Source organism: Pyricularia grisea, chromosome I (assembly GCF_004355905.1).
Source record: "Pyricularia grisea strain NI907 chromosome I, whole genome shotgun sequence".
Taxonomy (NCBI): domain Eukaryota; kingdom Fungi; phylum Ascomycota; class Sordariomycetes; order Magnaporthales; family Pyriculariaceae; genus Pyricularia; species Pyricularia grisea.
In genome coordinates, this window is record NC_044973.1 from 1,642,678 (window position 1) to 1,665,026 (window position 22,349).

Consider the following 22,349-nt stretch of genomic DNA (forward strand, 5'->3'; position numbering starts at 1 on the left):
GGAACGCCATGGTACCACGATCTGCACGAGTGATTAAATGCCAGGAGAGAAACTTGGTGAGTAGTTTCTATTTATTTAATTGCTTTATCTGTATCTGTCAAAACAATGTGCAGTTGTATTTACCCAAAATGACATTATTGCCCAGGCAGATCCGGGGTTCCATATGCAGATAAGGATAACAATAGACACGCACGCCAAACGCCTATATTCCGGAATCGCCCCAAAAATGAATGAACCATGTCCAAAATTCCAACAAAAGAAATCAATCAAACAAAAAAAAAAAAATATCGTAAAACACGATATAGATGTATTAGATGACAATCCCCCTCTGTTTCCATCCATTCTTCCCTTTCCACGCCAACATCACCAGTCCGCAAGCGATCCATACGCTCCCGCTCATCCCCCAGAACGTAGAGGCATAGCATTGCTTGCCGTAGCAAAAGATGTCACCACCGCCTCCCGCGCCTCCCGCTTGATAGACGGCCGAGTAGATCAGTCCCCACATCGTTGCGCCGAGGGCTGGCATCGTGGCGACAATTCCCCAATTCGTAGCAAAGTTTTCAACGCCCCAGATCACGGTAATAATGATGGGCGTAAGGCTGAAAACAGCTCCATAACCAGCACCAACCAGAGAAGAGACTATCCAGAATCGCTCGCCGTGGTTCTGGATAGTCCCCGAAGCCAGAGTTGCAAGCCCGGCCGAGAGCAGGATTGCAAAGAAAAGCAGAAAGACCACGCGAGAGACGGAGATACGACCTCTCTGAAAGACCCTTCTGGCCCACCGCCCCGATCCTGGGGATGAAGGTGGTTCCAAGACTTGGGACGCCGTGAGCTGAATGTGTGCAGTGTCAGGGGTAGGAGCTAGCAGGTCCGTCAATGTACCCGTTGCCAGACGAGCTATCGTGCTAGTAATTCCAACCAGAGAGACGTGGGTTGCAGCAGATGTAGGTTGCGATACGTGTTCCGTTGTGCCCGGTGGAGGGTAAAGCGTCTGTATCACAGTGCCTAGGTTGTTGATGAATGCTTCGCCAGGCCCTACCATAAAGAAAAAGCCTGCTGCGAAAAGCCACATTGTGTGGTCTGAAAGAAAGCGACGCGTTTCAGCATTGAGAACCCACTCCTTGACTCTCCGTGCCTCGTCGCTTGCGCCATCATCAATATCTCCAGCCTCCTCATCGCCGTTCTTAGCGGTCGGACTGAGTAGACCGACAGACTCAGTCGCGACGGCGGTTTCGTCGCTGGAGCTATTGGTTCCCCTGTCGTGGTCGTCAAATGGATTGGACCTTTCGGCGACGACAGCATTTATGGTTCCATAGCCTCCAGAGGCTCGATTGACGCCGCCAGGTGTGAAAAGCACGCTGCTATCGAGCAGGCCACTGCGTTCAAGCTCCTCAACAGCATTCTCAATCAGTTCGTCCTCATCAACTATGCGAAGGCCAAAGAAGCCAATGACGCCGACTACTGAGAGCAAAATGGCGAGAAACATAAAGTAGCGAACAACATCCACGTCGCCACGGGTGCCATCGGGTGCGCGTTCGTAGAGAACCCGGCTGGCAATCTGACTCTGCCACATGCCACTAAGGCCAAATGAGGCTATCGGGACAGCTAGCGCCAATCCGCGATGTTTTCCCTTGCCAAAGTCTAAATCAAGTTCAATGATAGTCAGCAACGATCCAAGCTTTGATGGAGTCATATCGTCCGATTTCGGAAGCGATCACCACTTACTCTTTGCGCATGTTGCAACAGCACTTAGATACATGCTGGCGGTGCCGGTACCAATGCACACAAAGGCCGCAATCATGAGTGCGTATGTAAATGGTCCTCCAGCCTTGGCGCCCATAAGATGCGCCGAATCGGCGTCCCCATCATTTGCAAACTGAATGCCCGCGTCCACGTGCATGAAAACGGCCGCCGCCAGGGAATAACCTACTCCGAATATTGCCGCTGCCCCAAGTGACAGTGGTGCTGGTCCTAACCGGTCGCAAAGGTATCCCAGAACGGGAACGGGAATGTATGAGGAAACGGATCCCGCAATCGCGACTCCATTTACTTCAAACTGAGAATATCGTAATCTTGATTGGAATATGTGCCCGTACAGGGAAAATGTGGTAATGGAGCCAGCACAAAGCGCCGACAAGATGGCTGCTGCAAATGCGAAGTATTTTGCACGGTTGGTCGCGACCGCGTTGCCATTTCTTCGGCGGCGCTGGTAGAAAGATGTATAATGTCCGATAGGAGAGAGTGAGCGCACCGAAGATCCGTCCGAAGTCGATGGCGGGCCAAAGGTGGAAGTCGTAGCGGCAGAAGCCGAGGAAGCAGAACGCTCTCGGAATCTTGTGCGATCCAGAGACGCAGATGTAGCCGCTGGCCCAGCCATGGCTGGAATGTGAAATGTGTTTGTGAAATGTCAAGTTGTGGTCGTTTCAAGCATACAGGCAGGTATGCGCTCGAATAAGCTCGAAGGGACGTTGGTTTCGCGGATTACGTTCGCTGATTGAGATAACAGAGTTCACCGCCGCATGCAGCTTTCTTGGTGCAGATTCTTACGCTGGGATTGTCGCTGTCATGGCTTGGGGCTGTCGGGAGCGGCGGGCGGAGGAAGTCTTGAGTGAGGGGAAACCAACCAAACACGGCGATACCATTAAGGTACCTAGGCAAGGTAGGCAGACAAGTACAAATGAGTGAAGTCAAAAGGCGAGGCTCCGATATTCCACAAAAAGAGCGCAAACAATCAATAAAAAACCAGCACAATCAATCAGACCGCGAGTGAATACCGTGACAGAAGCGGATTCTCAGTGGTCACCCTTTCCCAAGGTCAGGTTGTCACGATTTGAGACGAGATGAATGACTGACTCCTTACCTCTGACATTATTAAAGCTGCCAGCGGAGTTTCCTTGACGTCGATGCCGCAAGTAAACCCCACACATGACCACGAGACAGGTGGACGACAGGCCAGAGACTCGCTTACATAATAGTCAATTGGGGACAGTCCGACATGGGTTGCCGGACCGGAGCTTCACCCACGCTGGATAGCGCGCGCGGAAGGGCCAAGTTGAAGGGAATTGCTTGTCAGATTCGAAGCATGATGCAATATCAAATATTTTGACCAAGATCACGTCAATACTGCCTGACGTCGTTTTGCTTCGACAGGCTTTTTCAGCTTTGTGGCACTCGAGCCTGCGTGGCAGGTGCCGTGCTACCTGCGTGCCTTGCGCTAGTCTGATGCATCTTTGGGTGAGCTAACTAATACTATTTTACCTGGGTAGAGACAAGGAAAGAGTGATCAAAGTTTGCCTGCCGAGGTGCAAAAATCTACAGCAAGGCAGTGAGTGAGGCGTAGCAGTTTTCTATTTTAATTTTGTTTTTCGTTTCTTGTAATGTAAGGCATCGTTTGTTTCGGGACGCGCAAGACGTATCAATAGAAATCCGTCACGATCAATAATAGTTGCTGCACGTAATTAAGCTTGTTAAGGCCCATCCTTATACTCGAGAGGCATCAGGGTTGTCCGGTCGGGCTCTGGCCAAAAAGAGAGGCTAGGTCAGTTGTGTCTGTAGGCGGCCCAGGCGGCCCAAGCGGCCCAAGCGGCTAAATCTGGCACGTGATTCAGTGCGCGAGACTGAATCGGTTCACGTGATGAGATTCTCAACCTTATGTAATCACACATCAAGAAGCGGGGACAACGCCCCACCAGTTACTGTTCGCACAATCTCGACAATCCGTCTTTCCAAAATAGCCAGCGTCGCCATCGAACACTACGTTACCGACAAACCACCAAACGATCGAGTACCGACCGATTCTATCGTCAGTCATACCACAAAACTCGCAAAAATGGGAAAGCAGCACGGTTCTCTTGCCCGAGCCGGTAAGCACCTCCCCTCTTCAGGATAGAATCATGGGCGATTGAAGAGTGCGAGCTGTCTTCCGACCGACGAGATTTTTCGGTGTCGCCACCCGGCGTCGCGAGGCCCTCTCGTTCGACAAGCGGTGGCATCTTTGATTGAGCACAAGGGACTGATTTCATTTCATCGATCGATACTAATATCAACGCTTTAATACAGGCAAGGTCAAGTCGCAGACCCCCAAGGTTGAGCCTCAGGAGAAGCCCAAGAGGCCCAAGGGACGTGCTCACAAGCGTGAGCAGTACGTTCGCCGTTTCGTGAACGTTACCCTTGCCCCCGGTGGCAAGAGGAAGGTGAGGATAAGCGAACTTGGAACTCAGCAACGCAGCTTGATCATGATACTGATTGCCATGGTTCAATTAGATGAACCCCAACCCCACTGCTTAAGCAATGAACGAACGCATTCAACGACGATAAATGACCGATCCGACCCGATCATTCCCACGGCGACGAAGGTCTTTTGTAATGAGGATCGGTTTGGCTTTTGGGGCTGGGCGGGCGACTCCAGTCGCCCTGTCCATGGGACGGGCATTCTCTATGCGCAAGGTGTTTTCATCATTTCGACGAATGTTTTTGTTATCGCTACTCATCTCCGTGGGAAGGGCCCACACCTGAATGGAGTGAGCACGTTCGTCTCGGTCAAATCTTTGGGTCTTAGGGAGTCATCTTCGGCACAAACGGGGAATTTTTGTTTTTTTCCGGTTATGGTAGAAGGTTTTACATTGCTGCACAACAAAAAAATAACAGACTGGAAGCTTTTTACCCCGGCTATTCAACACTTGGATTTATTTTGATTTGAGTGCAGGAGGAAGTACTACCGGCCGTTGGAATTCATGGTTAATGCAGAGTCAGCCAAGGAGCGGCAAGGTTAACCAACAGCAGCAGCAGAGCAAGACCAGACCCTTGAGGTGAGGCACGTTCCGCTCAGTCAGTTGCTCACAGCACTGCTGCGTCTCATCTGGCCCTTTTGAGTTCCATCCACCTCTGTTGCGGGTATGTGGGAATTCAACTGGCAGCCTCGGCCAAGCCTTTATGTCTGGAGGGGCTGCCTGCTGACCGTGCGTTGAGTCTGAATGAGAGGATCCCATCTTTCACCACTACTGCTGCGTCTGTGTCCCTGCATTCGCCGCATGCCACTTCAGGTTTCTTCTCATCCTGATAAGGCCAAGCAACTTGGAACCGGGTAGGTCTTAGTATGGTCTTCGTCTCATGGGGCTCGTCCTTGCGTGACATGAGCCTTTTTAAAACTTGACATCATGTTGGCTGTTATATTCTCGGCCGTTCTCCCGTGTTTTACTCTCATGTCTCTCTCCCTCTCTCGCCGTCAACTCATGCTGCCGACTTGTCAAACCTGTTCATGATCATCTCCCTGGTGAACCGTTATTCCTGATAACTACTATATCATCTTATCGAGAGTGTCAACCCCCGGTTCAATATTGCCAGCCAGCCAGCCAGCCAGGTCACTGACAGCTTGTTATATCGGAAGAAAACATCATTCTTCCACCCACTGACTGAGCCGATCTCACCTTATTGCGTTTCAAGATTGGAGGCATCAGGGGTCAATATCCCCTGGTGTCTTGAAATACTTCACCAGCCGACCTCCTAGATATTCATCGACTGGGGGCATTTTCTGAGGGTCGAGCCGGCGACGACTTGGGTCTGTCACACATCAAAACTGCCATCCTTTGTTTTTTTCAGTTTTATTAGCAAAAAAAAAAAGAGAAAAAAAAAAAGAAAAAAAGAGAACAAAAACCATGTTTCCCCTGAGCCCCCTCGGCATCCTGCCCCTCACACTCCTGCTCGCAGGGACAGTCGTCGCTTTACCTTCATCCCCGTCCGCCTCATCTACGATACGCCCCCGATCGGAGGTGCTTGCGGTTGCTGCTGCTGATCCCGCCGCCCCTCCTCCTCCGGCCGTGCTACCCCCGATCCGGCAGTTGGACCAGGACCTCGGCAACGACACGCAGAACGGTCTCGTCGAGGGGCGGTGCGCGGCCGTGACGGTGCTCTTTGCGCGCGGCACCCTCGAGTCCGGAAACGTCGGCACCTTTGCCGGCCCGCCCTTCTTCCAGGCTCTCGCGACACGCCTGGGGCCCGATAGGCTCAATGTCCAAGGCGTCGAGTACCCGGCGGTGTCCAAGGGGTTCTTTAGTGGTGGGGACGCTTCTGGGTCGTCAAAGATGTGAGTTTTCTTGGGTCTTCTTTTGTTTCTATTCCATCGCATTTACCGAACAAAGAACACAGGAGGGATGGTCGGGATGGAGGAGTATTTTAAGCCACATAACTGACTGGATATCTGCGTTTGCAATCATAGGGCTCAGCTTGCTACTGAGGCAGGGCAGAAGTGCCCCGGAACAAAGGTTGTCTTATCCGGTTATTCCCAAGGCGGTCAGCTCGTCCACAACGCTGCGCGGATACTGGGCCCGCAAGGCATATCCGCTGTATCCGCGGCCGTGACATTTGGAGATCCATGTGAGTAACCCGGATGCCTGGTAACCGTTGCTTTGATACTCTACTCTTTCTTTACACTTGCGTCTTACATCTCGTCAAACCCTGGTTCTGCCGATCACTGACAATATATGACCCTAATAAAACAGACAACCCAGCGCCAGTACCAGGCTTACCATCAGATGACAGCATGATCTTCTGCCACACCGGCGACGACATATGCAAGGGCGGCGAGCAGCTCTTCGATCCTCACTTTACGTACAACCGAGACGCCGGGGCGGCGGCAGATTTCATCGTCAGGATAACAAAGATGAACGGGCCACCGGGTGGGGGAAACTCGGCTCCGTTACCGTTCCCCCCGTCAGCATCGAATCCGAATAATGCGAACGCCGGTGTCAGTGGCAAGATATCTTTCGCTGCTCTGGCGGCGGGGCGAAAACAACAAGAATGATGGCGGATTTTGGGTTGTGGTCTAGTGCAACACGTCCCCCCGAAAGAAAAAGAAAAAAAAGAAAAAGGAACAAGAAACTCAAATAGCGATCCAGACGTCGATAGTATGCGTGTAGAACAAGTTCAAGTCAGGCATCACTCGGCTGCTATGTATATTAGTGAGACCAGTCACAGTTAGCTCTGCCAAGCTACGTATCAATATAGATTCAACAAAAGAAGTCCAGAGTTGCATGTCACTTGAATCCCTATTGGGATGTCTCACGATACGTTGGTCTGTGCAAGTTCTCACGCAAGAAGATTTATGGTTGCTCGAAAACTCAAAAAATGAACGTACCCATTAATTCAACAGCTGGCCATGTGGATGTAGAGATCGGCTTGGCCGAACTTGTCTCCACATCGTCTTAAAAACATTATGCAGGCGCTCTCATCACCACAGACATCCGTAGAACCATGACTAAACCTCAAATAAGCACACGGCGTGGTTATAAGATGGCCGATAGACCAATCATAGCCAGGTGACATCTTCCCAACAGCCTTACCTTGATGCCGCAAAGAGCTCCTCAGTAGATGCCCTCTTAACAATGTGAATTGGGGCTTGGGCTGACCCCCAAACCTTGGTTCTGGAGAGCTCGCCTGGCTTGCCTTGGATTCTTCCAGCATCAATCATATCAAAGTTTTCTGTTGTAACATACTTATGACAATGACAGCCAATTTTGTTTTCTACGTATCATCATCGACAAGTCCGGAGAACCCGCGGGCAAGGGGTTGCTCGGAGAGGAAATAGCCGCGAAGTCTAAACTAAACCCCAGCCGTCTCGATTTGTGAAGTCGTCTCCAGAAACACGAGATCGAGGTTTGTCTACTTTGTTTACATAGAAAAGAGAGAAGAAAAAAAAGAGAAGAAAAAAAATCGGGAAAGATGATTTGAAAGCCGATGACGCGTGGATGTGTGTGGAAACCTTGAGGATAAGAACTTTTTTCTGTTCTAGTGTGAATGGCCACTGGGGCTGCGTTAGCTATTCATAAGTCGTTTGACGGTTTTGCTGCATGTAAAACTCCCGAAGTACGAAGTACGTTGTGCGCGCGGGGCACTTTGAACACCATTGCAACAACAATAACAACAAACCACATGGGGGGCAATCATACTGGATTAATGCACACCATACACTGGAGAGACAGTAAGCTATTTGCGTTATCGTTTAATCAACAGAAATTGGGTGGGAAAAAGTTTGGGAGTAGGGCTTGGCAGATAGAATAGTCGCAATAAGAGGGGTGCCAAGCCCTGACGAAAGGGGGGAGCCGGGGCCGGTGATTTCGTACAGGTACCCATACTGATGAGACCTTGGGGGCTCGGGGAAGGAGACCTAGTTCTAGACCAAACAAAATCCGTAGACAATTCCAAGTATCATTTTCATTGGAGCCGAGCCAAGACTCTTCAATGCTTTGTGTACTAGTCTAGTCTAGTCTAGTACGCAATTGCTCCCTGACAAAAGCTTGGTTCAGCAGCTGGAACCGAAAGTTGGTGGATCAAAAGGCGCAAGCTAGTGCGTGATACAACATGCTTCGTAATTACATAGGTAGACGATGTAAAAATTGTTGTATTTCGTAGGTGGTCTCGAAAAGTCGACATTGAACATCCATGGAAATTACCACGTAGGAAGGACCCGCGAGGTCCTGTGGACGGGATGGGGATGGGATGGGATGGGATACACTTCCATTGCCACCCCACGTGTCCAACCTTGTACTATTTAGGAACGCTCTGCAGAGTAATGAGCAAATTGTGAAGAAAATCGAAAATACAGTAGGCAGTACAGAGTAAATTTTATGCTTGTCAAGTTTGATCTTTTGACAATCTATTTTGGTTGAGCATGATGGATTGGTCATGGATAGGTAGGCCAGACATATTACCAATCTCTGTTCAACATACACTGTCAGGCATACCGTACGCCTTGAATGTGATTTTAAATTCGCATTGCAGCAGAGCGTATGACTTACCTTGAGTCTCTTAAGGTTTACGCATTGTTAACTGAATCTAGATCTTTCTTGTCAAAAATTCCCATCATATTCTGGATGGGACCTTACTATTATAGGTACAGTAAAAAAGTTTTTTCCCTGCAATGCTATTTTTTGGTACTAGGGTGTTTTCACTAAGCAAAAGCGCCAATACTAACTTTTCTTATAGTGTTTCCCCTTTGTTGCAGAAGTTTCATGGCAGATGGCTCGCGGACGAAAAGGGAGTTGCGTCCCACGCGAAGTACAACGTTGGCAAGGGTCCCTTCCTCACTTGTGGTGGGGCACCTTCTGTTTTATCCAAATATCTGGGATTCCCCAACGGCAAGTAGACACGACAAATTTCTTTTGTACTGGTAGGGTTGGGTTGGAGAAGAGAGAGAGAGAGAGAAAAAAAAAATGAGAGAGGGAGGGAGAGGGGGGAAACTTATCTCTCTCTTTTCACACCTGAATTTTGATGTTTCGCCTTTCGAGTTCGCCACATTGATAACACTACCGTGTTGGTCAATCATCCGGAAGTCCGGGTGCTACTAACATCATCAACACTGGGCTAATCGGACTAATAAAGCGGCATTTCCCGTAGTCTCAAGGGTTCTCGAGAAAGAGATTATGGCTATATATATTTTGGTCAATCCTGATTTTTGACGGCAGTCAAAGTGATGGTTTATCACGAGTTCGCAGTTGACAGCCCCGATGTCCCGATTGCGAACCCAAAATTTGCAAGACTGCCCAATAACTCGGTCCGGGCGACTCCCACATTCCATACCATACGGGCAAATGTGGGCGAGGGACAGTGTCCATCACAAACCAATTACGGCAACAAGCAGCTTTTGTTGTCATTTTCCGTTTTGACACTGCACCCTGGACAGGGCGGTGGGGGTGCGGCTCTGCCAATGGAGAGGGTTTCCTTTCTGCTTCAGGGGCTTGGCAGAACTTGACATTAACTGCCAGGGTCATACTTGTAAAACCGGCAAAGCAAGCTAAGACTCCCCGACAATATTTGTTTCCTTTGTTCGGTGTAGCAAAGAAAAAGGATCGGCTCGGCTGCGTTGAAGATCCAAAAGACCGTTGAGGAATAGCCGGCTGCAAACAACGGCACACCACTAACTTGGCAGTGCGGATCATTTATTACTAGACTACAACTAATAAATAATCACTTACATCAAGTCAAAGAAAAAAAGGGATTTGTTAATTTTTCTGCCGAAAAAGTTGAGCACGAAAAAAAAAAAAAAAGAACAAATACAAAGACAGTCCTTGCCCCACCACTGACAGACAACTCGTCAGAATTGTCAAGGTCGGGGGTCCTTACCCATGTTCGAGGCATTCAGCGGTTCAAAACCAAGTCGTAACTTTTTGTGGGCCTCTTATTTTCGGGAAGATCAGAGGGCAGTTCAGACCCCCATTGGGTAGAACTTTCGAGGGATGTGACGTCCATTTCGAGATGACTTTGATACGCGCCCGGCTTTGGTGTGGATAATGGGGATCGGGTATTCCCACCACGTTTACCACCCTGGATCTGGTAGAGACAAGTCGACCTTACAGGGGGAAACAGAAATGATAAGCTCTTTTCTTTTCTCCCTGGGTTTCCAGTCTTTTTTTTTCTGGATCCGAGCTGGCAGATGCCGGCGTCTCTATTCTGTTCTGTTTTTGTGTTTTTTTTTCTGTTGTTCATACTGCTTTTCTGTATTTTGATAGAAGGGCACTATGGCTTCTCATCCCCCACGGCCTGGTGCTAGTTTTGCAATTCGTTGATCGGCCGGCCGATACCTTTCTTTGATCCAGATCCATGGAAGAAATCACTAATAATCAATATAATGGATTCGCAATACCAGGGCGGCGCTCCTGCGCAGCGGCCCATGGCACCGGCGCCTCTGTTCTCTACGGCCGCTCCACAGTACTCGTCCAACCCACAACAGGCTCCCATGATGGCTCCTCCATACCAACAGCGCAGCTTCCCTCAACAGCCAGCCCCTCAGTATGAGGCTCAAGGCAGGCCGGACAACGAGTATCCGATTGAGAAAACACCCTTCGCAGACACGGAGGCTCCTCAGTATCAGCAAAATGACAGCCGGCCACCGCAGCCCTTCATGGCGCCCCAACCGACACAAGCCTACAATAACAACAACCCGGCCCAACAACTGCCAAATTCCCGATACCGACCTGAAAGCCCGACTCCGTCGCAAGCGTCGAGTCAACAGAGCACACCTAGCGCTTTTCGGATCCAGGGCACCATGAGTTCAAAGTATGTTGGTGGGGGTTTGCGGCCGCGGACCATGAGTCAACAACAGTCGGCGATGCAAGGACTCGCTTATCCGCCACCAATATCACTCCGCGGGCCAGATGGTCCAAGACAGGCTGGGTTCCAGCCCAACGGACCTGCCATGATCTCGCGCGCGCCGACGTGGGAGGAGCCGAGCCGGAATCCCTATAGGGCTCACTCGACAAGTGCGTCGATAAGTGAGAGGAAACCGTGGGTCGACGACGAAAAGAGGCAGGCCCCTGCCCCGCTGGGTGACATCTCTGACCTCGAAAAGCTGGTCGAGAAGCAGGAGCAGCCGCAGGACGGACGGCTTCTCACATCACCACCCGATGCTCCTCGCCCCAAGATTCCATTGAGGCATCGCATAAAACACTTTACTTGGGCTTGGTACACGTGGACCATGGGCACAGGGGCTCTGGCCCTTTTGATAATAGCGCAACCGTTCCAGTTCACAGGCCTCAGAAGTATTGGGCTTGCCGTCTACATATTCAACCTCACCTTGTTCTCCACCATCACCATGACCATGATTAGCCGGTTCGTCATGTTCCCCGGCACTTTTGCAAAGTCCATACGGCACAAGAAGGAGGGCTTTTTCGTTGCTACCGCGTTTGTGTCTGTATCCACGATGATCAGCGGCGCACACAGATATCTCATTCCAGAAAACAGCGTCGCTTTAAATACATTCATTCAGGTCATGTTTTGGAGCTATGTCACCGTCTCCATGATCGCCACAATCACTCAATACAGCTACATATTTACCACTCACCAGTACGGCCTCCAAGCCATGATGCCGGCCTGGCTCCTACCAGTCCTGCCCATCATGCTGGCGGGCACCATCTCTTCAGTCATCTCGGCCACGCAGCCCAGCATGCAGGCCACGTCCATCATCGTCGCGGGACTGCTGAGCCAGGGCCTTGGCATGATCATCAGCCTTTTGATATACGCCCACATGATCGGCCGCCTCATGTCCAGCACGTTCCCCGACCGCGAGGCCCGACCTGCGCTCTTCATCCTGGTCGGCCCGCCTTCCTTCACGGCCCTCGCCTTCATCGGTATCGCCAACAACCTCCCCTCCGACTTCGACATCCGCCTCAGCACCACCACGCCGATCCTGCCCGGACAGCCCGGCGTCACCGAAAAGGCAGTCATCCAGCTCATGGCCTACGTGGTCGGCACCGCGCTCTGGGGCCTGAGCCTCTGGTGGTTCTCGATTGCGCTGACGGGCGTGCTGCGCGCTCCGCCTAGGTACTTTCACCTCCCCTGGTGGGGCATGATATTCCCCAACGCCGGCTTTTCACTGGCTACCATCACTTTGGGCAAGTCGTTTGGCAACGTCCAGATTCAAATACTCGGCACTGTCATGTCGTCCCTCGTGGTGCTGCTGTACTTGTATATTTTGTACAATCACATCAGGGCTCTTTTGAGGAGGGAGATTATGTATCCTGGTAAAGATGAGGACACGGACGATTGAGAGAGGGCTGTCTTTTTTTTTCTGTCTTTGTCTCTGAACAAAAAGAAGAAAAAGAATGTAGTATTTTTTTTCCCTTTGTATTGTCGAAAATTAGCGAGCATTCTGGGATTGGAACCAAGGGTTATACAGGGCCAAAAAAGTCATGCAAGCCGCAACATTAGATTTTTCTTTTCTTCTACAGTTAAAAGATTAGTGGAAGAAATGACAGCATTTTCTCCCGATGGTATGCGCAATGACTATAGAGTGAACAAAAGTGGGTTTCGTTGACTGATATATACTGTCAGTCGTGCCGGTAAATGTCTCTTATATTATGGAAGAATAATAAGACATGGTTAAGATTACGCTTGGTCGGCTACCAAATGCGAGATATCTTCGTGTCAGCGTTGCTAGCGCTGTCATCAACCCCGCTGGGGTGAGAGCATATCACCAATGTAGGTCAAGGTGCAGTCAGATATCATAAAGCCCTTTTCTTCTTGTGGAAATCCCCTCTCTTTTTATCGAAACCCTTTGACCAATGAATTACTCTGGTTAACAACCTAAGAAGCACGCCAGCGTATTGAGTGAACATACCTGCTTGCATAGCAACTCTCCCTACTGATACTATAACCCGCTCACTCCTATATATCGGCTGTGTTACCCAAAAAAAAAAAAAAAAAAAAAAAAAAAAAAGAAAGAAAGAAAGAAAAAGCGTACACATCCATCTCAGTGACGTCTTTTGTTCCAACTTATAACGCGATCGATTTGCTTTGTCACAAAAGCTCACCGTCTCACCCCGTAAGCTATAAGCAATTTGACCACAAGGGCTTGGCGATTACACGCGACCATTGTATACCCTCCCGTAAGCCTGGAACCCCTGGCCCTCCCGAGGTGGTGCGAGCATGTCAGCCCAAAAAAACAAGTCACCAACACCAATCAGAGTGCAAAGGATAGTTCCCGCATGGCTTTTGTGAGTCGGATCAGAGCTGACCGGCCGTGGGTCGAATAAAAACTTTGCCGTTTTCGAGTCTGTAGGGGTGATTTCCAGGAAAGGAAGTAGACATAAGCACAAAGAGAGAGAGAGAGAAAGGCTTCCGCACGTATCAGATTTAACCTTGTTTTTTTCTTTCTTTTTCCCACTTCTCTTCTCTTAATCCTTCCTGTACAATCATCCCGACTGTTGCCAAGAAATAATCTGCTCTTGAAGCAAACTTACAAAAGAACCACGGCTAAAATACTCAGGGGGGGGGGAGAGTAAACAAAAAGGATATAAAAAAAACTCGAATGAGCAACCAGCAAGGCCCAATGATGGAAGCCCAAGCAGGCCTCGAGGTTGCTAGCCCACGGTACCTAGACAAGTATCCTGCACCTCCAACGCCGGCAACGCAGAGCCTACTTGGAAATCCGCAGCACCACCACCAGCAGCAATACGGCTCGCCAACATCGCACCCGGCATCTACCTACACGCCCTCGCAGCAGTACGCGACGCCCTTGCCCCCGGCGTTTTCTTTGGGTGGGCATGAGCAGCTACAGAACCAGCACCAGCAGGAATATGGCAAGCCCGGAAAGAGCGGAGGCGGTGGTATGCCGTGGGGGATGCGGCCTTGGCTCTTCGCGCTGCTTGCCGCGCTGCTGGGCTTCGTCATCGGCGCTGCCATCGTCGGCGGGGTTTTGGGGTCTAGGGTGGCGGAGCTTTCTAGTCGGTACGTGATATCTCTCTCCTTTTTCTTTCCCTTTTCTTTCCCCCTCCTTGCAAGGGAAATCCCAACCATTCACAAAGGGTTCAGAGATACCATTCCTATCCTCATCAAGAAATCTAACCAAACACACCAAAAAAAATTAGCCCCGAAACCACCAACACAACAACCTCCCAAGCCCCAACAACCACCATCACCACCACCACCCGCCCCACCCAAACCGCCACCGCCGACGCCAACAACTTCGCCCCGGCGCTTCGCCCATCGCAAGTGAACCGGCTGGCGCTCGACTGTCCGGGCGTGGACCGGACGACGCACTCGTCCTTTGACGGCAAGCGCTTCTCGCTCGAGTGCAACGTCGACAACCTGGGCAAGGGGAGGGAGGTCGCGGGGACGAGCATCGCGGACCTGGCGACCGTGTACGCCTACTCTTACCAGGACTGCCTCGACGCCTGCGCGAGCTACAACCGCATGGGCTCCAGGTTCGCGGGGAGACCGTCGAGCATGGCCTGCCGCTCCGCCTCCTTCAGGACCGACATGAACGGCGACTTTCCCACCGACGACGGCGGCAACTGCTACCTCAAAAATGCCACCCGCGCGGACGGCAACAATGGGCTCCCCACCGCTGGCATCCTCACCGGGCAGCTGCTTTAAATTTTCTTCTTCTCTTCTTTTCTTTCTGCAGTGCATTGAAAGATATAGAGCATAGCGACAATACCCCAACTTAGACATGTAGTGAAAAAAAAAAAAAAAAAAAAAAAAAGCATCCTCATTAATCGTGAACAAAAAAAGAACAACTAGCCACTGTCTGAAGCTGTCTCTGTAAACGAAAACGCCACACCATGCCGTTTTCAACTCATAATCTCCTATCGTACAAGATATTTGTCTGTTTATGCATCAACCAAGTAACCGCCTTCTTGTTCGTTCATACTCTAGGCCGCCAATTATTCGCTATTAATCCATGGCCCCTTGAGCCATCACCACATATCGTACAGCCAACCAACTTTTCCCAGACTATGCTCATAAAAAGAATAAAGATAAAAAAACTTCTTGCAAATGAACAAAACAACAAAACATGGAATGTTCATGCAAATGTGTCCTCTGCTCCCCAAGTGAGGTTGTGTCTCGTGGGTGTCCTCGCAACTCCTCGCGAAGACAGCATTGTCGCCTCTCTTTGGCTTGATGCTTGCTCCTCGGTATTAGAACGACTGTCTTCTCCGACTTCCTCATCCGTAAAAGTTTGAACATGAACCGTTGTCACCTTGCGTATCGACCGTGATGATTTTGCGGCGCTTTTGACCGAGCTTGTAATGGTCGTCGTTCTGCTGCTTCGCGCCTCGTCCGTTTTCGCAGTCTTGGACTTGCGGCCACCATGTGTTTTGTTGACGACCCTGTTCCTGCGCTCCTGACTTCGGCCCCGGGTCTGAGACTCAGCAGTGTTCACTTCACTCATCCCCCTAGACGCAACATCCTTTTTCGACCGCGGACGATCCTGGTCGACAACCAAGTCATAAGCAAGGAGGCTGCTCCAGATGTCATCCCTCAGGTTCACGAGATTTCTGTCCAGGGGCAAACCGTCGAGCATCCTGAGCTTCTTGGCGTTGTAGATCCAAACAATCTCATACAGCCGTCGGTGCATTCTAGTCCCCATGTCAAGCCTTCTGCAGTACGCCGCATCCCGCTCCGGGTCACCCGGTGCCAACATGAACGGATTTGCTGCGTCGGATTCGCCCGCTGCCCCAATTACCACATGAGATGGTGGATAGAGTCCCAAGGTGCACGGATTGTCACGCAGGTCCAACTCTGTTAGGTTTGGCAGCTTCTCGGCGACCTGCACGACATCCTTTGCATTTTCCAGTCGATTTCCTGCCAGTGACAGCTTCTTGAGCCTCGAGATATGGGCAAGACACGACACATTTGTCAACGCGTTGAAGTTGAGGTTCAGTTTACGCAGGTTCTGCATCAGCTCAGCCGCGTTATCGGGCAGCGAGCGAAGTCCGCAGTTGGCAAGCTCCAGCAGGTGCAGATTCATGAAGTCTAGCTGCGGGTTGAACCTCTCAAGACGGTTGCCCGACAGGTAGAGCTTACGCACTTCGCATGCAATGTCCAAAAACGACATGATGTCCAAAGGCTTGTCTCCCATCTGCTCGCGAAGCGAAAGACTGTCCAGTCGAGTAGCCTTGTTGAAGCCGCTCAGAGTTTGCAGCTTGTTTTTGTCGGCGTGAATCACCTTGATCTGCGGCAACAGCGTTATTTCCAGAGATACAAGGTTGTTTTGGTCGAGTTCTAGCCGCCTGAGAGACGAGAATGGCTTACCACTCATAATCTCGAACTTCTCCAATTTGTTTCTTTGCAGGTTCAGGATGGAAAGACGGCCGAGATTCTCAATGTGGGAGACTGTCTTGATGGCATTGCCCGCCAAGTCCAACTCAAAAAGACTGGCCATGTTGCAGTGTTCAAGATCGATCGACTCGATATGATTGTTGCGAGCGCGAAGGATCTGCAAACCATCATGGAATTGAAGACCTTCCAAGCTTGTCAGGTTGCAGTTGTCCGCCTTGAGATCACGTAGGTGCACCAGTTGATTCAATCCCGAGAGCGTCTTAATGTCGTTGTTCGAGACATCCAGATACTGAATATTCATCAAACCTCCCCAGGGTGTGAGATCTGACAGTTGATTTTGGGCGATCTTAAGGAACCGGACGGTTGGTGGGATTCCAGCGAGGCTGGAGATGTTGTTGTTTGACACATCCAGTCGCACAACTTTGCCACAGAACTCGTTGAGCTTGTGCAAGCTGGAGAGCCGCTTGTCGTTCAGCTGAAGCTCCGTGAGATCCTCCCAGTATGGCTCAAAAGGTTCAAACTCGGTGAGGTGCGCAACCAATTCCTGAAGGCTCTGCGACATCACAGGCTTGTCTCCCTGTCCGGTAACATATCGCGTATCACCAACGACATAGCTGGCCTCGAGCATTGCCGATGGCTCCGGGTTGTGTACAGTGAAGTCGGAGAGTGCAGTGAGAGAGAGATTTCCCACATATTCGTTCAAAATGGCAGCTGCGTTTGCATGGCCCACAGGAACACGTCCGGGGGTGCGCAAAACGAAGCTGATGCTAGCTTGTCTTGGAGACTGTTGATTCGAGCGAGCGACCACACTGTCCTCTGGTATGATACTCAGCTCCTGGGTCTTCTCATGGCGCTGTTCGGGTGCATCAGCCTCCGAGTCGTCATCTTCGTCGCGCTCCTCGATACGTGACACAGGCCGAGGCATGAACCTCTGACTCCCGCGCATCGACGTGTGCTTGATCGATCCACGCGATCGACTTCTTGAAGCCAGAGCTGAGCGGCCACTACCGCCAGCACCCGTGGCAAAGTCCGCAACGCTATGACGGCCTCTGCCTATCGAATTTGTAGAAACATCACCCATAGACTGGTCTTGCAGGCTTTGATCTTCCCCAGAGCTGTCCACTATCACATCCTGAATGATCGAGGCAACTGGTGACGAGAAAGTAATCGTAAGGTTGCGCTTCCTGCCAGAACTAACGGGGCCATCCCGTCCTTCGTCAAACTGAATTTCATGTTCGACCTCCTCGTGAGCCTGGGGGCGCAAAGCACTACCCATCTTGAGAGGCGACTGGGCTGGTGTTATTAGCGTCGGTCCCCTCGCTGTAATTGGGTTTACTCGTGGTTGCTGAGGGCTTGATTGCTCCACAAAGTCAGCCATCGCGGCCCTGCCAGGACTTCGAGGAGGGCTTCCGACCGGCGATGATGATTGCTCCCGAGGAGGGGGTTGAGGAGAGCTCAAGGCCTTCTGTAGAGTTTGTATCCTCAGCCTTTGCATCTCCATAGTCATGTCAACGGTGAGGTCAGGAATATCGGCAAACGGATCATCCTCGCTAGCCTCAGATGGCAGAACATTCAAGGGCCTGGTAGGTTGAGTCTGAGCCGACTTTTCGAGCCTGTGCTTCGTCCACACGTTGCGTTCTCGATCAAGGACCATATTCCCAACTTGGTCTGGGATCAAATGAGAGACGGTCTGTGGGGCGATCGTCTTTCTGATGTCGGACCCACGAGATGATCCAGTGGGGATAGACCTGCCGGTAGAGTGTCCAGCTGAAGACGTCGTTCGCTGAGTCCCGAACCCTTCGGTGGATCGATTGGTACCATAAGGCTCCTCCACGTGGTTCATGCTAGGAGCACGACTGATCCTGACATTCGATAGGTCAGATATGATTTGTTCCGAGTCTTCAGAGCCACGCCGCGCAGCAGCGCTCTGAGCCACGCTGTCCTGCATCTGCTGTTCGGCCTCTTTCAGCGTGCGAATGACGTCTTGGGCAAGGCCAAGGGATCGCACCGAGGATCCTATGATATCGCCAATGTCGCTTCGCTCCTCGTATTTCTTGAGTCGCTCCAGTATCTCTGGGTCCTCTTGTCTCATATTAGTGCGACTCAGTGGCGCAGCACCCTCTCTGCTTGGCGGGCGGGAAAATGGCTCTCGGGTTGACTCTTCAAAAGAATCCTCCAGAGGTCCCTGGTTGTCCCTGTTTTCCAGTTCAGACTCTTCGACGCTATTCAGGCCGCTGCGTGTAGTTGTTCCACCACGTATGATGGCCATTATCTTGTTGGCCTCGTGCAAAAAGTCCTCTGTCTTAATCGACGGCTTACGATCGGCCTCTTGAGGTTGGTCTCCGGGTCGCATGGGACTTGGCCGCACGATAGAACCCCGAGAACTCGTCATCAATTCTCCCATTCCGGAATCGTCCGTCGCATCCTGCACAAATGCATTGCGGTCCTTGTGCACCACAGACCTCTGACTAGGAGTAGGAGTGCGGGGCCTGAAAACGTTGCGATTTGCCAGAACATCGGGAGGGGACATGTCCTCCGCCTCACCATCATAGTAGCTTCTTTGGTTTCTGCTTATTGCAGACTGCATGGTGTAATGGCTTGACTGGACCGCATCGGTGGCCTGCTCTGTTAATTCCGCGACATACGAAATGTCTGATTTGTGAAGTGTCCGCCTTCGTTTCGGGGTTGGGTCCTTAGTGGGTGACGCTCTCGGGCGCTTGCTATCGGAACCCGTGTCGCGATGGTTCGGCGTTTCGGGAACACGACCTTTGTTGGGATGACTACGTGGAGTGACGTGCCTCTGGCCTGCCTCTGTTGTGGAGTGGGCACCAGCAGACTTTGTTCGTTGCCGGTTGATAACAAGGTCTTCCATAGCAGGCGGCGAGGAATCATGGCTCAGACCAAACTGGGCGCTGAGCTTGGAAGAGTCGTTTGCATTGATGTCTTGCCCCAACTTGACTCTTCCACCGAAAGTTGCAACCCGTGTGCCCTGATACTCGAACTTTTCCTGGAATTCATACCCATCCAAATCGCCCTCACCAAAGAATGCTGACGAGTCTCGGTTTTGGGACTTCTCCTGGCCTCTAGCGGGCCCTGGCTTGGAAAAGTTCGGGCTTCTTGATGTATCCTCAAAGCCCGCCTGTACACTAGCGGATCCAGATGATCGAGACCGGTCTGTCATCTGGTCTTCAAATTGGCTAATTCGTCTCATCAAGGTCTGATTTGTGAAAGTATCGTATGGCCCAAAAAGTTTGAGAGGACTTCCGGAGCTGCCACGAGCCCGCGGCGCAGCCTCCTTCTCAGGACTTGGATGCGGCACCTTCAAAGGGGGAGGCGTAACGTTACGGTATGTCGAGTAACCAGTTCGAACGCTCCCAGGGAACTGTTTCGGGGTACTAGCCTGGAGAGACTCCTCTGGGAACATTTCGGATGTGTTGGACCCAACAAGCTCGGGGCTCAGGGCTCGGTGACGGAACGACCCATCAGCGGAACGACCGCCTCTGCGGAAGTTGATGAAGCCACCAGCCTGCTCATAGTCATCGGTGTTCTCAATGCTGATCGCAGACTGCCCCTGGGTTGCAGTCTCGGCATAGCCCATGTTTCGAGGATCAGTCACGATGACCTGATTCATGCGCAACTGATCGAGACGTTTTCGGAGTTCGCTTGGAGGAAGATCCATGGGCGCATAGTTTGGCTTGCCATCCTCACCATTGTGCTTATGCAGTAATATTGGACTGAAGGTCTCGTTTCGCAGTACACTGCCGGTGCTGGCTTTGCTGAACTTCCTGGCCTCAGCTTGAGCCTGAGTACTTGCTACTTGGCTGAAGGAATCGGCAGAGAGCAAATTACTTGACTCTTGGATACCCGAAATGTTACTCATCACGTGTGCTCGGGACTCCCTCTCTTGATCTGCCTCTGCAGCAGACTGGTCCAACGCGCTATCTTCGGGAGTCGTCACATCAGTTTGCCGATATGCCGTCTTTCTGGCGCGCTTCTCAGGCTGCTCCCCTGGTAAGAGTTGGCTAAGTGATTCATTGACATGAATTTCGGCAGTGGAATTGTCGCGATAGCCTGGCGGGCTTGACGGGACTGTGGTGTCGAAGTTTGGTGTTTGATCTGCCGTCTCCACCAGTTCCCCGGGTGCCTTCCCTGCCTCGTCCTCCTCATCTGCTTCGGCAATAGCAACCGGCCGCGTCGTCGTGGAAGGCGGAGGGTTGAAAATATTCTCAAGACCAGTAGCTGCGGATGTGAAAAGATCACGCTGCTCACCGTAGCCAAGATCGCCTTGCACCAGCCTTCGCTTCCACTCAGGGGTTTCAGCCTTGTATTTGCCAGGTGATGCGGACGATGCTGTTTTGTGATCAACCGTGTTATGGATGACGGAGCCCCCGAAAGAGGAGCTTGATACGGATCTCCTGCTGAGGTATTTCTTCGCTTGGCTACCGGTCGATGTGTCTCCAGGCGAAGGTTTCACGGGCACTCCGCGCAAAGATTCCGGAATGTTACGATCACTGATGCTTCGCTCGCTGAGTATGCCACTACTGTTGGCAGCTATCGATCCGGAGAGGAGCTTCTTGGCACCGCCAAGTTTGTTGTTGTTGTTGTTGTTTGCACGAGGAAGTCGGCTGACTGCAGGCTTTGGTCGCGGTAAGCTGGGCGCATGCGTCGGGGCGGTAGCAGGCAGTTGCGAGGAGCCTTCGGATGGAGGTTGGGAAACCCAATCCTCCGAGAGGGAATCCAGCCACGCTTCAGGCATTGCGCTGGACGGGAGGCTAAGAAGCTGGATTCGCCGAAAGAAAAAGCGGGAGTCGATTTGCGGGACAATTGATGCTGTAAGACGCGTCCATACAACGACAATTGATGGTATCTCAAATGCCTAGAGACCCAGTAGAAAACTGGTTTTCGTATGGGCACTTAGACACCAGGCTTTCTGAAATCTTGCATCGGTATGCGGGGTTTAGTTTTGCTAGTATGAAATGTTGAAGTCCGGTGGTCGCGCTTGTTTTGGTGCTTGGTACTCGTAGCACAGCTCAATCGCTAGGTTGGTGCAGATCCTGGAACCAAATGACAACAAAACAAAAGCTAAGAACAATCTCAATTCGAGAATATAACGGCAGCAATATTGCACGGTCAGTTTAGAAAGATAACAAAACAAGCATAATGGTGGATTTTTGCCCGTTGCATGTCGGCGGTCTGGAATTGTAAGCTGAAAGCTACAAAGGTGAGGTTGATGCCCTCAGGTGGGTTAGGGTGCAAGCGCGTCGGATACAAACAAAGCTCAGGACTGCACCTGATTGGTAGGATCTGAACCGATTGCTAAGGCAACCGAGATGCTCCACACACTTAACCCCCACCACATAGGTACCTATGGTTTCATCTTGGTCCAGCCCTGTTGACAGCAGTTTGTTCCACAAAATATAGGTGGTATTACACATGCTCAAAAGGTCATTTTGAGGGGGGGGTTTTTTTGTTTTACTGAAAAAAAAAAATGGCGCAGAGTCTAAGGATGGTCCACTGAGGATATTTAGAAAACTTGTAAACAGGGCCTTATTACTAACTAACTTAGTAGAACAATGAGAGGCTTAGCATTGTTCCAATAACAAAATGTCCGATTCCTCATGACGCAAAAACAGGGGGGCGTGGCTTCCACCAGGGTTGATCAGATACGGTAGGTACCTAAGGTAAGGTAGGTACCCAGCAAGCCAGGTGCCTGAAAGGGACGTGCACGCGTAAAGTGGTTGCAACCTACCGCGTCGCCCGTGACTACCGCGTTCATGGATTAAACTTCGGCTTGC

General features: G+C 51.2%; 6 protein-coding genes across 6 annotated transcripts; 4 read left to right on the plus strand and 2 right to left on the minus strand.

The window, feature by feature from the left end:
- Positions 1–53: 53 nt before the first annotated feature.
- PgNI_05529 (uncharacterized protein) lies at positions 54–2,819 on the minus strand. Its single transcript, XM_031125560.1, has 2 exons — positions 1,726–2,819; positions 54–1,641 (listed from the first exon to the last, which is right to left on the minus strand). Exons 1-2 carry the CDS (start codon positions 2,375–2,377, stop codon positions 311–313), a joined length of 1,983 nt encoding a protein of 660 aa, XP_030982748.1. The 5' UTR covers positions 2,378–2,819; the 3' UTR covers positions 54–310.
- An 899-nt stretch (positions 2,820–3,718) lies between these two features.
- Positions 3,719–4,902, plus strand: PgNI_05530 (uncharacterized protein). The gene is made up of 3 exons (XM_031125561.1): positions 3,719–3,863; positions 4,060–4,193; positions 4,264–4,902. Exons 1-3 carry the CDS (start codon positions 3,830–3,832, stop codon positions 4,285–4,287), a joined length of 192 nt encoding a protein of 63 aa, XP_030981921.1. The 5' UTR covers positions 3,719–3,829; the 3' UTR covers positions 4,288–4,902.
- A 752-nt stretch (positions 4,903–5,654) lies between these two features.
- On the plus strand, positions 5,655–6,799 carry PgNI_05531 (uncharacterized protein; the record flags this gene model as incomplete). Its single annotated transcript, XM_031125562.1, has 3 exons — positions 5,655–6,082; positions 6,215–6,372; positions 6,498–6,799. The coding sequence occupies 3 exons, from the start codon at positions 5,655–5,657 to the stop codon at positions 6,797–6,799; spliced, it is 888 nt and encodes a 295-aa protein (XP_030981922.1).
- A 3,822-nt stretch (positions 6,800–10,621) lies between these two features.
- PgNI_05532 (uncharacterized protein) lies at positions 10,622–12,538 on the plus strand (the record flags this gene model as incomplete). The annotated part of the gene is made up of 1 exon (XM_031125563.1): positions 10,622–12,538. One exon carries the CDS (start codon positions 10,622–10,624, stop codon positions 12,536–12,538), a length of 1,917 nt encoding a protein of 638 aa, XP_030981923.1.
- Positions 12,539–13,651: 1,113 nt separating this feature from the next.
- Positions 13,652–14,946, plus strand: PgNI_05533 (uncharacterized protein). Its single transcript, XM_031125564.1, has 2 exons — positions 13,652–14,217; positions 14,358–14,946. The coding sequence occupies exons 1-2, from the start codon at positions 13,799–13,801 to the stop codon at positions 14,863–14,865; spliced, it is 927 nt and encodes a 308-aa protein (XP_030981924.1). The 5' UTR covers positions 13,652–13,798; the 3' UTR covers positions 14,866–14,946.
- Positions 14,947–15,295: 349 nt separating this feature from the next.
- Positions 15,296–21,310, minus strand: PgNI_05534 (uncharacterized protein; the record flags this gene model as incomplete). The annotated part of the gene is made up of 1 exon (XM_031125565.1): positions 15,296–21,310. The coding sequence occupies one exon, from the start codon at positions 21,308–21,310 to the stop codon at positions 15,296–15,298; it is 6,015 nt and encodes a 2,004-aa protein (XP_030981917.1).
- Between the last annotated feature and the right edge of the window lie 1,039 nt (positions 21,311–22,349).

Bases quoted from the DNA above. Each gene is read 5' to 3' on its own strand.
- PgNI_05533 (XM_031125564.1), top strand. From the start codon at position 13,799: ATGAGCAACCAGCAAGGCCCAATGATGGAAGCCCAAGCAGGCCTCGAG. The intron at 14,218-14,357 runs GTACGTGATATC...AAAAAAAATTAG, and splicing joins GTGGCGGAGCTTTCTAGTCG to CCCCGAAACCACCAACACAA.
- PgNI_05529 (XM_031125560.1), bottom strand. From the start codon at position 2,377: ATGGCTGGGCCAGCGGCTACATCTGCGTCTCTGGATCGCACAAGATTC. The intron at 1,642-1,725 runs GTAAGTGGTGAT...AACTTGATTTAG, and splicing joins TGTTGCAACATGCGCAAAGA to ACTTTGGCAAGGGAAAACAT.
- PgNI_05530 (XM_031125561.1), top strand. From the start codon at position 3,830: ATGGGAAAGCAGCACGGTTCTCTTGCCCGAGCCG. The intron at 3,864-4,059 runs GTAAGCACCTCC...GCTTTAATACAG, and splicing joins CGGTTCTCTTGCCCGAGCCG to GCAAGGTCAAGTCGCAGACC. The intron at 4,194-4,263 runs GTGAGGATAAGC...TGGTTCAATTAG, and splicing joins CCCCCGGTGGCAAGAGGAAG to ATGAACCCCAACCCCACTGC.